The following is a 16,055-nucleotide window of genomic DNA, read 5'->3' as shown; positions in this document are numbered from 1 at the left end:
TGTAAACACCTCAACTTCAATTTCAGGGATTACTTGTTTTATGTAAAAAGATCCAGGACATCAAAAACTCACAGAGCATGTGTGGTCTTAATGCATGCAACAGATGATTTGACTAGTGATGAGGAAATCTAATTTAAGTGAACAAGTCACATTTGCCTCATTCTTTGTCCCTGATTTTTCCCTCGTATTTGCCTTCATTTTTTATTAATTAAAATTATTTTTGAGATGATAGAAAATGAACGGAGAGAGAGATGCTGAGTGATCTGATCTCTGTGTTATACGTATGTTTGCGTTTGTGCACGTGTGTGCGTGCGTGCTCGTGTACCCAGATGACAGATACAGCCAGAGGTCATGTATCAGTTGGGCTATCGATCACTTTATCTCATTATTCCCGAGTGGTTGCTCGCTTTAGCTGAACACTTTGCATATGCTCGCCCTGACCTCCTTTCTGTTACAGACAGGATTCTTGTTTGTTCTGTGATAGTGGATTTTACTCCCGGTTACTCTGCGTTTTTCGGTGCGTCCGGAGGGATCCACCCACCCGCTCTGTTTCACTGAGGAGGAGCGCTGATGCTCTTCTGTTACCTAGCAGCTCAGAAACACCCAGCTCTAAGATCTCTGAGGAAACGTCCCCTCTAGGAACGGTTTGCACAGACGGGTGGTGCAGAGCTGCACTACGACCAGATATGTTTTTTTTAATGTATTTACAGCATCCATGCCGTCATACTCACCCTGCTACATCAAACACAACAAAGCGATAGGCAAAACATGCATTTTTTATTGCTAATTGGCCTCAGATAAAGTGCAGCTGAATGTTGTTTTTATGTGCTGAGAGTGTGAGCCATAAGGAGTAGGTGTTGTTTACTGAGATAGCCAAATAATTATTAGGTTATTTTGTCATGTTTTGATTTTCAGGGGTACATTTAGTTTTTTTTGTTTCTCTCTCAGTGTGACGATCCTGTGGGATTTATGATTATCTAAAAATACTATGAACCCATTTTGCAGATAAATTATCAGAGAAAAACATGAATCATTTTGCTATTTGTGTAGGCAGAGGTGTTAATATCCTATTTTATATTCCATGATGTTATTTGCTTTGAAGCTTTTAGTTCATTTTTACAGTTTGATGGTGCCAAAAGTGACGTCGGCCTTATTTTTAGCTATAAAGTTTAATTATGGTTATTAGCAGAAAAGCGTATCTACAGGGCTTGCTAATAATATATAAAGACTGTGTAATGTATATATTTAGATGTACTCACAAGAAGTAGAAAATGAAGGAGCCCAGTGGTTCCTCCTGTCTAAATTAAAGCGCGATCTCTGAGGTGTCTGTTCAATTTGCTGCTTAATGATTCATGCCGGCAGCAAACAGAGAGTGAGGGCACTGGATGGACTTATAGAGGTGCGTAAACAGAGCACAGGAGATGTGTCTGAATTATTGATCAGGACATTGTGTGGAATTGGGATTGTGAGCCCGTCCCCGCCCTGCTGCGCCGCTCACCTGGCAACACAAAGCTGCCATTTGCAGCACCTGTGGTGCAGGCATCTCCGCAGGGAGCCGGCAAACACTGAGAAGCATTTTACCTCAGATCAGTGAGCATGATCTCTACAAATTGCTACCAAAATGTTCTGACTAATGTGCTTTTCCACAGTAAAGAAAACCTTGATGTTACTGGGACTTTTCTTCAGCTTCAGCTTCAGTGTGTTTGTCCACAGCAACTGCTTAAAGAAACAAAAGTGCTCTATTGCCTAAACAGCAAGTTGCTGAATTAATAACACGGTTGCCAGCAGTGTAACAAGAAGGTTTTATTTTACAGCTGGCTGGCCATCAGTGGCTGTTTGCTCTCAGGAAGCATCAGTAAGAAGAGGACAGCTAATATCTGCAGGATGACAGGTTGGAGCCACTGTTAGGCTTCACTCCATCTGGAACAGAGCACTGACAGATTTTGACTTTATGCCACTTCAGGAAAGAGCGCACTTAGAAAGTGTTCACGATGGAGACAAAATACACTGTTGTCCAGTTTTGAGATATTTTACTCATTTTTCCATTTAATATTCATTTTATCCCACAACTCAGAGTTGAAGCAGCGGTTTATCTTTTAACCTCCCCATTAACCATCGCATTTTTATTCTGCAACCCTTCGGTGGGCCCTGATCCCCAGCTGGGATGCTAAAAAAGCAGTCTACAGTTCATGGCAGACTGGGTGGTTCCCAGGTTGTTCCTGGCCAAATTCCTCTCATCTGAGGAAAACGTCTTATTAGCGATTATTAATAAGAAGTTATGAATAAAGGAATGAATACTATGTCGATGGTTTTCTGACTGAGAGAAACTGTGCTGTGAAAGCGTATATATCGGCTACAAATGGGCCCAAAAATGTTGTTTCTCAGCATTAATCTCTGCATTCTGAACGTGTCTCTGCTTTTGTGTTTATAAAATCTTTTCTGTTAATCAATAAACCTTCAGAGTCAATATCAGGAAGTCTCGACCGGCAGTTCCTGAATTTATTGAGACTGCATGGATGTTTTCCAACAACGGCAATAAAACAAAAAGGCGTGCTTTCTGTGGACTGTGAATGGAGTGATTAATAGTGAAGGAGTAAATGAAAGGCCTGTGTATCAGTGCTGTTGGATGAAGATGTGAGCTGTGTGTGTGTGCCAGTGTTACAGTAGTGTTGCACGCAGCGGAAGTCTTCCACACTGCTGGCTTAGTGGCTTTGACACAAATTCCTGTTCGCCCATGGGAGAGCGAGCAGTCTCGCCTCAGCAACCGCTGCAGCCTCCCGTCCCCAAGACCGAGACAAATGGCACATGTGAGACGGACAGCGCTGCAGAGAAGGATGAAGACTCATTCATGGAGTCACAGTACACCGTGTGTCGCTGTCCCACGGCTACCCTGGTCCTTCGCTTCACATTGATCAGAGTCTTCCTTTACTGGCCTCATGTGACCTCTAACATCTCACAGTTCATCTCTGTGGATCTGGGACTGCAACTAACAATTCTATCATCACTGATTGAACTCTCAGTTAATCCAAGAACTGCAGGGTTTTTCCTGGCTCTGAATGGGTGACTACATGCGTAAACAGGATCTCAGTCCATGTGCAGTTTTTAGCATTATTCTACACATTTAACTGTTTTTCCTGATAGTTTGTTGATCACAAAATGCCTCTTATGTCTAATGAAACCCTATTTAACAAAACGGATTAACTTGGAGGTGCTAAAAAAGTCCTCTATGCAGACAAAACATCAACAAAAATATTTACCTTCTTATATTTTTGCTTTGGAATAATACTGATTTATTTGATTACCAACATTGCTGTTCGCTTATTTTCTGTTTATCTGTTTATTGATTAGTAAACGTCTTGTTTCCAGCCCGGTAGTTTGCCCAACCCACTATGAAACTTTACCGAACCCCAATGGATCAAAATAGCTAATTCTCGATGGAGTTCTAAAAATGATATTTTTTTTAGAGGAAAGGTAGGAGACAAGCCCTTTTTTGATTTCAAGTGATGAACTCGTCAAGTGTCTGAAAGGTGTGGAAAAAGCAGGGAGTAATCATCGGGAGCCACCTCAGTCTGCAGCAGAAAGTGCAATCATATCGTTTGAAAGCTTCAGAGTCTGAATGCACTTCCAGCTCGCTGCTTTTCAGCCATCGTGTCATTCTGCTGAATATAATTCAGCACAAACTGCAGCCTTATTCCCAGAGGGAGCAGAGGGAGTCATGCTGGGTGTGATACAGAGGAAAGAGACAGCCTGAAACTGCAGGCACTATCAAAGAGAAGCCAGTGTGCATGATTTCCTCTGATACACTCTGTAAACAGTGTTTCTAATTTATTTTTCATCGTCTCTGTTTCTGTCTAAGAGGTATTTATGAGCTGATATGAGGTGTTACTCTTGTGTAACGGCACATATAGGAGAGTTGCAGTGACAGAAAATAGCATCTAGCACTGCGACGTCCCAGATGGTATACCTGTCTTGTCACAAGTGATATGAATTCTCATTTCGCTCCCCTTCCTTTCTTCTATCCACCTCCAGGAGAACGCTGCGAGCTGTCGTCCCGCTCAGGCCGCTGTGCGCCGGGGGTCTGCAAGAACGGAGGCACCTGTGTGAACCTGCTGGTCGGCGGCTTTAAGTGCGAGTGTCTACCAGGAGGCTACGAGAAGCCCTACTGTGAGATGACCACACGAAACTTTCCCCCGCACTCCTTCCTGACCTTTAAGGGCCTCCGCCAGCGTTTTCACTTCACCCTCTCGCTCACGTAAGCTCCTCCCCCTCCTTCTCCCTGCAACCAGCTGCAACTCACCTGCGCCACCTGTTCTGCACCATAGCTCTGTGATTCACTCTTCATCGACTCCCACACCCTGTGTCTGCATGCTCACTCACCAACCCTCACCCCCGCAGAAGTGTGCTCTGCCACCTCACATTTATGTAACCATAATGGTGTTTAATAGCAGTAATGGGCTCACTGAACAACAGCCATCTCCTGTAGAGCCACTTTAACTTTAGAGTATAGTATCTGTGCTGTGAATACACAATCACTGCTCAAACATACTTTCTGTTTGGCCCGTGTGCTCTGCACAGGCGCGCAGCATGACAAGTAAATGTTAGAAGGAAGGTGACCTGAAGAAGCTATGGTTTTGGAGAGGAGCCCTGCATAACATGGGGATGCTAATCCAACTGCCAAGAGTTAGTCTGATCTTATTACAGTCAGTGTCACCGGTCACTGTGAGCTGTGAGTCAGCAGCTGTCCTATTTTAGCACAGTCTCCCCCACCAGGACAAAGACTGGGAGAGACTAGAAAATGTGTGGCGGCATTACTTAGATTTAACCACCCTTTTAAATGTGTTTTTTTATTCACAGTTCCTGGTTATCTCTCCCTGTTGTTGGAAAGAAGTCCTTGAATTCTTAGAAGAGTCAACATTTCTAAATGAAAATGTAAAATGTCATTTACATGTAGTCATGGTTTTTGCCGTCTGTTTTTGGCAAAAACTTTCTTCTAATTGCTTTGGTTGCTATTGTAATTGGAATGAAAGTGATGGCTCCTCAATCGGTACTGAAACTGTGAAAATGTGCAGCACAAACCAGAAATGGTTTGCACTCTTTGAAACATGTTAGCTGCAGTGCTGAAGCGCAGCTTTTACTTTGAGGATAAACCTTCTGAATTTATGGTCCGCATCATAGTTTATCATGCTGCACTGCCCCTCAGCTAGCAGTTACTATTTCCAGACAAAGATGCAAACTCTGTCTGGGTTTAAAAGGCAGCAATTATTTGCAAACCTTCTCATATTTGTCAGAGACTGATTGTAATTGTATGTAGACTGGTTGCCTCCCCTTGCTCGAACTGTATAATTGACTTGCAACTACCGTCAACCTCAGGGCAATCAATTGGTCAACACTATTAGTTGCAATAATTACTTGCAAACACGAAGAAACCCACAATTTTTCTATTGTTGCAAGGAAAAATATCTACTCTAGTGTGACTGAGCCATGACGCATTAGACAGGGGATGTGTGTATCTACAATATTTTTATTGCACAAATAAGATATAAATCTAAATCAGTGAGCCTGGTGAGCTGTTGGTGAGAAGAACAAAGCAACCCATATCCATCTGTTAATGAATGTAGCATTATCTATTCATCTGTTTCATCTATATCTATTCAAATCGCAGGAACAAATATGCACATTTTCTGTCATCTAACATAAAGTTAGAACTCAAAAGCAGCGTCTTTTTGTTCCTTTAAACTTTTCCCTGAATTTAACAGCGTAAGTAATGTCAGTGCTATCACTGGCACTTTCTCGTAGAGCTAGAGGCGATACCTCAAACCAAAATTAGCATTTAGCAAAAATAGGAATGATTTGAGCCCAAGGTTCACTTTATTTTTTTTATACAAAAAGAAAAAGCTAAGCTACAAACCTCTCATGTATATTTCATGAAGCTCTGTTAAGTTTTTCTTCTTCTAAGTTGCTGCATCTTTTCAGCTTTTATTTCCTATCATGACAGTCCTTCTGTAGATAATAACACTTATAGTTTTACCTCAGAAATGCTCTGTAGTATCTGTGAATGCATTATTTTTCCTTCCTTGTGGCATATCCTCCTTAAAGGTATTTTATCATATAGGTGCATTTTTTTTGCAACTTTAGCAGAATTCAAAATTAAACCAGAATCTTTAAATGTGTTCTGATTATTTTAAGGAGGATCATGAAAGGGGAAGGTGCTTTAGAGGAGAGCAGATAGTGAACACATGCAAAGACAGCAGGACCTGATGTCTTTGCATGAATCCTCCGTGTTATGAAACTAAATCAATGATAAAAGCTGTCCGTTGTGTTTGATATATGTCACAACAAGTGACAACAAGTATCACCTGTGGGATGGTTTCACGGGGAGTATGTCCTGACATTGTGCTCAGCTCACAATGGCTGCTAGTGGAAATAATATCCTCCCTTTGCGCTTTCTGGACCGGTCCATGTCTTTAAGTGAGGTTCAGATGACAATCTTTTTTGATGGAGAACTGCTCAGACCAGTTTTCAAAGCCATCTGTATTTCGTGTGCATGTGAGAGAAGCTGTGAAGCAGCTGCTGTGCCAATACTGAGAGCTTAAAGCAGGTGAGGTCAACAAGTGGCTGTGTTACCTGAGCCTGCACCGATTGGGTTTCTTGCAGAGCTTCTGTCATGAAAAATGGCTCAGGGTGTGTTGTTGTTCACTCACTCAGTGTGACGACTAATTTTAGGTGGCTGAGATTTCAACAATATTACGAAAAGTGTAATTGGCTCAGAGCGAATAAGATTTAAATAAATTGCTTAAAAACTCAAGCTAAAGGTTTTTGGGGACTTCTATCTTATATTAATCTTTTTAATATTGTCTGTAAGTGAAAAATAATATAGAGGTCACAGTTTATCCCATTTACTAATTCACATTAAAGTCAAAGTAGTGCTGAAAAGGATTGTAAATGATATTTGACAGAGTGAGATGGAGGCAGATGATTTGCTGTTGTGACCCCTGAAGGGAGAAGCGAGCAAAAATAATGTAAAAGTTTTTTACAGGATTAAGGAAACATCAGACATCCTTTGGCCCAAGCAGAAACTGCTGAAGCAACGGGATGTAAAGGCCTTGTAGTAGTCTGGTGGCTAGATGGTTACAGGGCTCACTTTGCTGGGAACCCTTGATCAGATTCAGCAGGTGTCTCAGAAGTGTCTCACCCCACACCCCACCTGTGAGAGGCATACAGGTTGTGGTAGATGCTATGGGGTGAAACACCGACCCTGCAGAAGGGTTCTCATCAAGCAACTGGTCTCAGCTGCCCACCTGCTTTCTTTAGTTTTTGAAGCTTAAATGCAAACTTTCTTGAGGACATAGTAAAGCAGAAAACCACGGCTGTTGAGTTGGATGGTAAATGAGATGTGCAATACTTCAGCAAGGACCTCATTAAGCAGATATTGGTTCTCAGCTTTCTTCTGTTTCATAAGAAATAGTCTGTCCTCCCAGGACACAGTATGTCTGACCACCACAACGGTTTTTGTTGTGTCTGTATGGTGTGCGCTGTCACCCAGTGTGGTCTTCTGCTGCTGTAGCCCATCTACTTCAAGCTTCAGCGTGTTGTGCATTCTGAGATGCTCTTCTGCAGACCTGTAATGAGTAGTTATTTGAGTTACTGTTACTACTCCTATCAGCTCGACGCAGCTTGGCTAATCCTCTCTGACCTCTGGCATCAACAAGACATTTTCACCCAGAGAACTGACTCTCACTGGATATTTTCTACTTTTCAGACCATTCTCTGCAAACTCTAGAGATGGTTGTGTTTCTGAAAATCCCAGCAGATCAACAGTTTCTGAAATACTCAGACCAGCCCATCTGGCACCAACAACCATGTAGCATAGTCATCAAAGTCTCTTAAATCCCCTTTCTTCATCCTTCTGATGCTCAGTTTGACCTTCAGCAGGTCGTCTACATTGCTAAATGCAGTCAGTTGCTGCCATGTGATTGGTTGATAAGGTGTTTAGTGAACAAGTGTAAAACAAAAAAGAAAGAAAAACATTGAGGTTATAAAACTATTAAATCGTTAAATCAGTATGTACGTGTGGGAAGATTAAACTAAAGCTCAAAAAGACTAAAGTATTTTACCCAACCCGAGGCTGTAACATCAATAAGGGGATCATTTCTTTTCCTCCTGACTTCACACGTCCTCTGTATCACAGCATGTTATCATAGCGTGACATGGTTCCCCACATAAGGGGAGTCTGGTTGTTATTTTTACTGATGGGTGCCTAATGTGACACGCAGTGATGCCCGTGGAGTCAGTATTTAGTTCTGGCTGATTACCCTCATAGTTCAGAGGGCTCAGGGGGGCATTGTAGAGCAGCCTTTTAAATCGATACGTCAAAGACGAAGGACCGCTGAAGAGCCTCCAGAGCGGAGATAATAACTCTCCTTGACATTCTCTATTTTTCACTGCATGTTTAGAAGGAGTGTGACGGCAATGTCTGTACTCGCTCCACCGTCATTATCAGCTGGAGCATCGGCATCCTCTTTTCTCTGCGGTCGTGATTATCTTATCTCTCAGTAAGCAGGTCAGTGGTGCCATGCCCTCTGGCTGCTCTTCAGCTGGAGAACACGGCACAAACAGCATCATATACAGTAGCCCCTGAATCCCTGAAGACTGGCGGGGGGGCAGCTGTTCATGTATGGATATTTGGATGTATGAATGACATCCTTGCTTAGTGGGAGGCTACAGTTTCATTTTGGTAGTGGAGGACAGCAATTTTCAAAGTCTGAGCGTGACCTTTCTCAAAGAAATATTTAATTAGCTCTTTCGAGGAAAATTTAAGCCGGATATCAATCGAGTAAAACAACCTGAAAATTCAGATGCCAGAAAGTCACACATTCTTCTCAGCTGGCAGATTTGCCCATTGTTGGTTCCCCTGTGGGGTGGATAATGAATGAATGTGGTAGTTAGCACCGGATCTAGTTTGTCATGGCACACTTTTAAATATCTCAGTGACCCATTTCCACAGGATCAGATTTACGACCACAGACTGCAGCTGACAGGTAAAGGCATGTTATTTTTAAACCACACACTTTGATCACACATAGACAAAGCGTCGTCAGCTCTTTGCACCTGGGCTGTAAACTGTGTGTCCATATGTTTTGACAGGTGCATTAATATGCGAGGACTATCCCTCTCTCTCTCTCCTCTCTCGATGCACCATCAAGACGCAAATTTAAATCTGAACAACCAGGCTGTGGATATAGTGGCAGCTGTCTATACTACAGCATTGACTCCTTTTATGAGAAAGCTGCTGTTGTCATTACTCTGAGTTGTCGTACGGTGTGCATCTTCCTTAGTTGCAGTAGTGTTTTCCCCCCACTCTGCTGCTTTGACATTGCCCTAGTTTTCTGTCTCAGTGTTGCAGTGTGTCATTTAATGTGGCTCTGCTTCTATTCGTGGCACGCTGATTCCTTGACTGTCTGTGCTTCAAATAGTACTTTTTCCTCTCCTTTTGTTTTGTCTTGGCCTTATGCACACGATTAACCATATTATCTGTTTAATGATAGTTGTAAAAAAAATGTAAACAATTCTTGAGCTCATCTTCGTGCCAGCAAGCTGCACATCACGCTGCGTTACTGGCTGTTTCCCTCCTTAGTGAAAGAAAGCAAGGTGATTCAGACGGGGTAGTATGAATCTTTTTAAATGGGTCAAACCAGACCCCTGCCCTCCTTCTTTTCTCTTTTATCAGCAAATACAATCACGGCACCCTGCGTTGGCTTTTTCTGTTAGACGTCGTGTTGTTTGGTATCCTTATGTTTGAAGGCTGTAACATAAAAGCAAATTCCATGCAAACAAAATTCCTGATGACCACAATACTTTAAAAAATACAGTAATTTTTGGTTGGAGACACATTTTTTGGACTTTATTTCCATAACACATTAATGTGCATATACACTTACAGTCATGGGGAAAAGGACTGTACAAAACTAAGCACGCTTTTACTATTTCCATATGAATTACAAGCATAAGTTGGAGCCAGGTGCTGTGAATCAAATGCACATGATTAATTGATCATCAGCAAGTGTAAAGACTTCTGTAAACAGGCATCTTTATAGAGGTCTGGGATGTGTTAGCACAATGCCGAGGAGGAAGGGACATTGGTAATAATCTTAGAGAAGCAATTGTTGGTTCCCATTAATCTTCTGAAGGAGAGACCTCCCGTCCTCTTCACTCCAGCGTTACTAAAAGGAGTAGAGACCTTGTCAGTGTCACTCACCTGCCTGGCACCGCCCCTTGAGCTCAGTGTGCCACCCCTCCCCTGCAGCTAAGCCAGAGACCACACCTCCGCCACATGTTACAAGACCATTTTTAAATAATAAGAAGTCCATCATTCTTAATGATAGTGTATGCCCCAACAAATTCACCTCAAAGTCAGACTGTGAAGAAACTGCAAATAAGAAACCAAGAGATACATTTCAGACTCTGCAAACCCCAGTTTGATGTTAAATATCAAAGTTCCTGATAGTACAGGTACAAAAAAAACAAATGAACAGGTATGATTTGTTTAGAAGGGCTACCAGGAAAAAACCTCTTTTCTCTGAAAGAACTTGACAGCACAGTTTAAGTTTCCAAAGCTGTGTCTGAATAAACTACAGGAGCCCTGAAAAGGATGAGCATAAACACCTCATACCAACTCTGAAGCACGGTGGTGGAAGGGTGATGATTGATTTGAGCTTGTTTTGCAGCCCTTTCTTTGCAGGACCTTAGCACCTTGCCATCATTGAGTTTAACATGAACTCCTTTTTGAACCCAAATGTCTGCAGGTGTATGAGATGAAAATATAATTTAATACAATAACCACAATCATTGTTGTAAAGTAACAAACAGTTAAGTTTAAGCTGTGTAGGCAAATTTTGCTAAATGCAAAGCAACAGATTTCTAACTTGAATTTTGGGGTTGAGTAAAAGAGACAGGAGATTGAAACCGGATTATACCGTGTTTTCTCTTTTTTCAGGTTTGCCACCAAAGAGCCCAATGGTTTGTTACTTTATAACGGCCGCTTCAATGAAAAGCATGACTTCATCGCAATGGAAATTATCAACGAGCAGATACAGCTCACCTTTTCCGCAGGTAGAGAAGTTCTTCATCAGGGTGGTGTTCAGAAAATACCTTTTTAATTCTCATTATCCTTGAATCTGTGTAGTCATTCACCTCGTTGTTCTCCAGGTGAAACCAAGACTACAGTTTCCCCCTACATCCTCGGAGGTATCAGCGACGGCCAGTGGCACACGGTGGAAGTTCACTACTACAACAAGGTTTGTGTGAACTCTTAATTTTGCGTCTATGGTTCAAAGCAGTGGTCCTCACACTTTCCCGGGCATAACCTTGTTTCAGAAGTTTACACTCACTTCTCACAGTTTTGTTTAATCAGTAACCAAACTAATGGATCTGAGGGGAATTTTCTTGAAAGAAAGGTAAACACATTAGCAAGCTGTCACTTAAATAAATATAATTTATTGCAAGTAAACTAACAAAATTCAAATATAAAAGAGGATTGATGGCAGGTGGAAAGGAAGAGATAGCCAGCTTTTATAGCCTGGAAGGCCCGAGTGAGCTGCACTAGCTCACATGTCAGTTAATCATTAAGAGTAGGCCGGTACTTTCATGCAGATAGCAGGAGGAACGTCACAAAACCATAGAGAAAATGCACTATTCCATTTTTTTTCCACTCAAATCGCTCATTCAACTTAGTTTCACTCATGATTTTTTCCCCCTAATCATCCACACCAACCCTGCAGAGGCTCACTGCCCAACTGTGCTTGTCTATGTCCAAAAGTGCTTACTTGCCAGGATCAGGACAAACGAATTAACACATTTGTTTTGTTTAAAATGTGCCAAAATAGTTAAGCCCTTTCTTTTTGACTCTGATTTTTCTTGTGTAAAATTATTTACTTTAGACATTAAATATTTGAAATGGCTTCGGTTAAACATGAAAAGCAGTGACCCGTTGGGGTCGGTCACTCTAAATTTATGCTGTGCATCGAAACCCAGCTCAGCCGTTTTCACACTTCAGCTCCAGACAATGCTGAGAGGTTCAGGTCAGGACATCATCTGACGTCCTTTATCATATGTAGACCACAGCATGAGATTGTTGCCTGGTTATCTTATGTGGTCATGTGATGTGTGTATAATTCATCTTCAAGGTTAAGGAACATTTAGCATATGTTCTGACTGAGTCAGACAAATATACCCCCCATGTTTAGAAAAGTACAGTGCTGCAGTGTATATTCAAAAACTGCTTTTCAGAATACAAAAACATCATTAAGCATTGTAACTAGACTTTCTATTTGATGCACCCTTTGTAAAAGGTGTCTTGGCTTTGTTCAGTTGGCACTCGAGTGCAAAAACCTAAATCAGTCACTGAAACAGGAAAAGGTGGAAATCGGTGCTTTCTTGTGTTTGATCTTCTTTTCTCTTACACTTATGTTTAGGCAGAAACAAGCTCATGATCTCGTAAAGATAAGAACAAGATGAAGTAAACATTCATAAAACCATTAAGGAAAACTGGAAGGAGCTCGGGGATAGGAAAGTATATACCAGGTGGTTAAATCCAGCCAGGCTGAGTTAGTGATGACATCTGGAGAGAAATCCTGATACTCTGCAGTTGACAGACTGCAGTGCTCCAGCATTGCTGGCAGCAGCGATAACTGGCAGCTGACGCTCTTCCTCAGCGCCCTTCAGGGCGTTCATAGAGGGCTGACTGTAGTGGATGTAAACCGGTTTGCAGACAGGAAGCTGTGAGCTGTGTAAGTTGGCTGTTCTGCCACGCTGTCAGACTAAAGAGTCGTTGCTGACAGGCTGATGATCTGGAAGAGAGCCAGCATGCCAAGCAGACACTGATGGAGGGAGAGAGACAGACGAGAGAGGAGGGGCAGTGAATGAATGAGTGGGGAGGCCCGTGTTTTTTCCACACATGCTCAGATTGGGCCTAATATGTCTGACTGGTACATTTCTCTGTAAGAATCTCACAACAACTCAATCAGTGGAGGAACTTATGGAGCTGTTGTGTCAGTACTTTCCCACCCAGGACCAACAACGCAGGATGTCACATTTTAGTCTATTGAGGAAGTCACTTTGCATCATAAAGATGTTGCCAGGCAACACCCCCGCAGTGCATATCTTCTATTCAATGCGTATAATAACACGGCCATGTTAGATTTTAGCCAGTTGTACTGATAAAAAGGGGGGGGGGGGGGGCGCACATCTTGTTAACTTTTGGATGGAAACTTGTTGATTCTTCGCCTACCAACATTTTTTTTCTCATTAATCAAATCGATAACAAAAACTGCCAACAGCTCTGATTCTTTTTTTAAATTCTCTTACCTTTGAAATCTGTTATCTGGTTCGGGTAGCATCGTGTGGATTTTTGCGTGAACAGCAGCATGTTTCTAACAGCTACAAATGGAGACTGTAGATATTTGATATGTATGAGAAAAAAATGCTCTCCTGATTTTAAATGCACCTCCAGGTAGCTAGAGATGAATTGTTGGGATGTAGACTGGAGTATGAAATTAAGTTTGAGTTTAAATTACATACACTGCTACAATAATGCTTTTCAATGATGAGGTCAATGTATCACAGCAGTCCATGAGATTCAAAAGCTCAGGGGGCTCTAAATGCGCTGCCTCAGACTGTTTTTTCTACTCTTGGCTCTGTATGATGTCAGTAAGGGTAGAAATTCCCAATACAGCCAACTGACGCCTTATTTATACTTCTGAGTGAAATAGATATCATAAGCTATGACTTAACTGGAATCTCTTTTAACCCTACACCCGATCCTTTCGCGTAACCTGACGTGGATGTAGAGAAATTTTGCTATGCGTAGAGTCGGCGCGGTCCGCAACACCTGAGTGGCGTGGAAGGTTATGGGATAGGGTTAAAAGGGTTTCTGGTTAGATTGTCACTACTACAGTGTAGCTTTCCCACAGAAGTCTAAATCATGCTTTAAGCACATGGCTCTGGCTGTGGATGTGGAAGCCCCACCCACCTGCTGCTGTTTGAACTTTATGTTTATGAGGGGCAGCCAATCAGAAGAAAGCTGGCTTACAGGGAGGGTGGTCTTAAAGGGAAGTAGTTAAAACAACTTAAACAAATAATGAACATTGAACTCATTGAGCTGTATGTGTTCGGCACAGTGGCCACTTCGTTAAGGAGAACTTCATTCAGTGTGTTCATTCAACAACTCTATGATGATTTCAAGGCTGTAGTTTGTGGTGCACCTCTTTGAGGTGTTGTTCTCATTTTCCCACCTTGTTTATAACAATGAATGTAAGCCACATAATATCAAACTAACGCAGAGCAGTCAGACTTCTCTGTTTGGCAGCTGGGAATATTCATTGCACTGAAAGCCTCATATTTTCAGGGGCTGAATATCCCAGAAGTGTGCAGGATTCAGCTCAGGCTCTAGCTGAACTAATCCTCTCATATTCCACATCCTGTGAGTCGCTGAGGTAGAAACATGGCTCCTCCCTCAGGAGGTATCCCACGGTGGCCCTCTCTGACCCGTCCCTGTCCACGGGGGGGTGGGGCAGGGTGAGTGAGGGAGGAAGGGGGGGGGGGGGCATTTTTAGATTGAAATGTGGCTTTCAGGACGGCGGGGGACTGTGGAGAATGGCAATGACCGCTGCCTTTGTGTTTGCCTCTGCTTCCTTTGGGACCATGGGCAGTGAATGATGCTGCCCCGGGGAAGGTGCCCCTCTCTCTCTTGCCCGGCGAGGACAGAAAGGCAGAGCAGGAGAGGAGCGAAAGGAGTGTAAAGAAAGGCAAAGTGAAGTATTGACTCGGGCTTTGAACGAGGACGCCGCGCTTCAGGGCCAACCCCTCTTGTTGCTATGGTTTTACTAGTCAATCTTAGATCCCATATTTGTGTTGCTCGCTGCCAGGCTCCTCCTGCGCCACCCCTGTCACCCTCTATGACAGGGAACTCATATTCCCATAATCCCCTGTAGCGGCTGGTGAGAGCAGCGTTTTAAGCGGCGCAGAGCAAATATGTGCACTCCGATCAGCTCTGACAGGACGTGTTTTGTGCGGCAGAAAGACGCGCTGACAGACAGTCATTATTGGAGAGTCAATAGCCGTGACTGATGACAGCAGAGGTCAGTGAAAGGAGCGTCCAAGCTGGAGCGCTGCCTGTTTCAGAGCTTTCACAGCGAAGGGAAAACCGTGGAAAAGAGCATGTCGGGTGATTTCACCTTTGGCAATTCAGACAACATGTTTGCTTGTTTCATCATCAACAAATTTGTAACAAATTGGTCTCAAGGAGGAAAAACTGCAAAGCAAAAGCCACCATCAGACTCTCCTTTTTCCATTCACCGCTGAGCGTATTGTGACTTCCTGTGGGAAAGGTGCTCAATAACAGGGCCCGTTGTGCTTTTCTGGGCTTTGCTGGAAATAACACTTTCAGGACATGCACAAAATGGATTCATCTTCATATTTGACTCTGTAGGTTTCAAGCGAGTCAGTCTGGAGGATAGATGGGCATTTGTGGCGACGGTCGTTCCAGCAAAATAATTAGTGCACCCATGATGAATCTGAATGAGCTGTGTGCTGTCAGGGCCAGACATAATGGCCTAAGCATCCTTTCTGACAGTTCTCACCATTTATCGCCTCAGTTTGAGCCCCTGTGAGGTCTGCAGATCTGTTCATGCAGTTAGGTACCCTGCATTTTAAATTACCGTATATTCAAGTGTTCTTTTTTGATGTATGTGCAGGTTTATGCTTTTCTTTCAGAATCAGAAAAGATATTTTTCTATTGCACAAAGCTTTGGACTATTTCATCTCCACAGCTACAGCACCAAGATTAAATAATACAATATATTACAAATGTTCCCTAATAATACAAATAGGTCTAATAATAATTTAAGAAAGATAATCTACTATAAAGAAGTTGTTTCTGACTCACTCTCAAAACCTCCTGAAGAAGCCTTCATGTTCAAAAAGACAGCAGCACTTTAGATTTCTTTAATAAACTTGAGTGTGCTCAGTCCCTCCGGTGGATCTTCCGCAGCTGGAAGCAG

At 42.6% G+C, this 16,055-nt stretch overlaps 1 protein-coding gene across 4 annotated transcripts in view; it reads left to right on the top strand.

The window, feature by feature from the left end:
* celsr2 (cadherin, EGF LAG seven-pass G-type receptor 2) overlaps positions 1-16,055 on the top strand; it is a 78,836-nt gene that overhangs the window by 39,431 nt on the left and 23,350 nt on the right. For all 4 annotated transcript variants that reach the window (XM_085274047.1, XM_085274046.1, XM_085274045.1 and 1 more), the window contains exons 3-5: positions 4,030-4,252; positions 10,994-11,109; positions 11,206-11,294. In XM_085274047.1, coding sequence (XP_085130173.1) covers positions 4,030-4,252; positions 10,994-11,109; positions 11,206-11,294 — 428 coding nt within the window. The remainder of the gene's footprint in view (positions 1-4,029; positions 4,253-10,993; positions 11,110-11,205; positions 11,295-16,055) is intronic.

Source organism: Mchenga conophoros, linkage group LG5, assembly GCF_057382185.1.
Source record: "Mchenga conophoros isolate Kocher_MC1m ecotype Shallow Benthic linkage group LG5, M_conophoros_male_GT1.1, whole genome shotgun sequence".
Taxonomy (NCBI): domain Eukaryota; kingdom Metazoa; phylum Chordata; class Actinopteri; order Cichliformes; family Cichlidae; genus Mchenga; species Mchenga conophoros.
The sequence above is the reverse complement of the archived record's forward strand: the minus strand, read 5'-3'. Positions and strand labels throughout refer to the sequence as shown.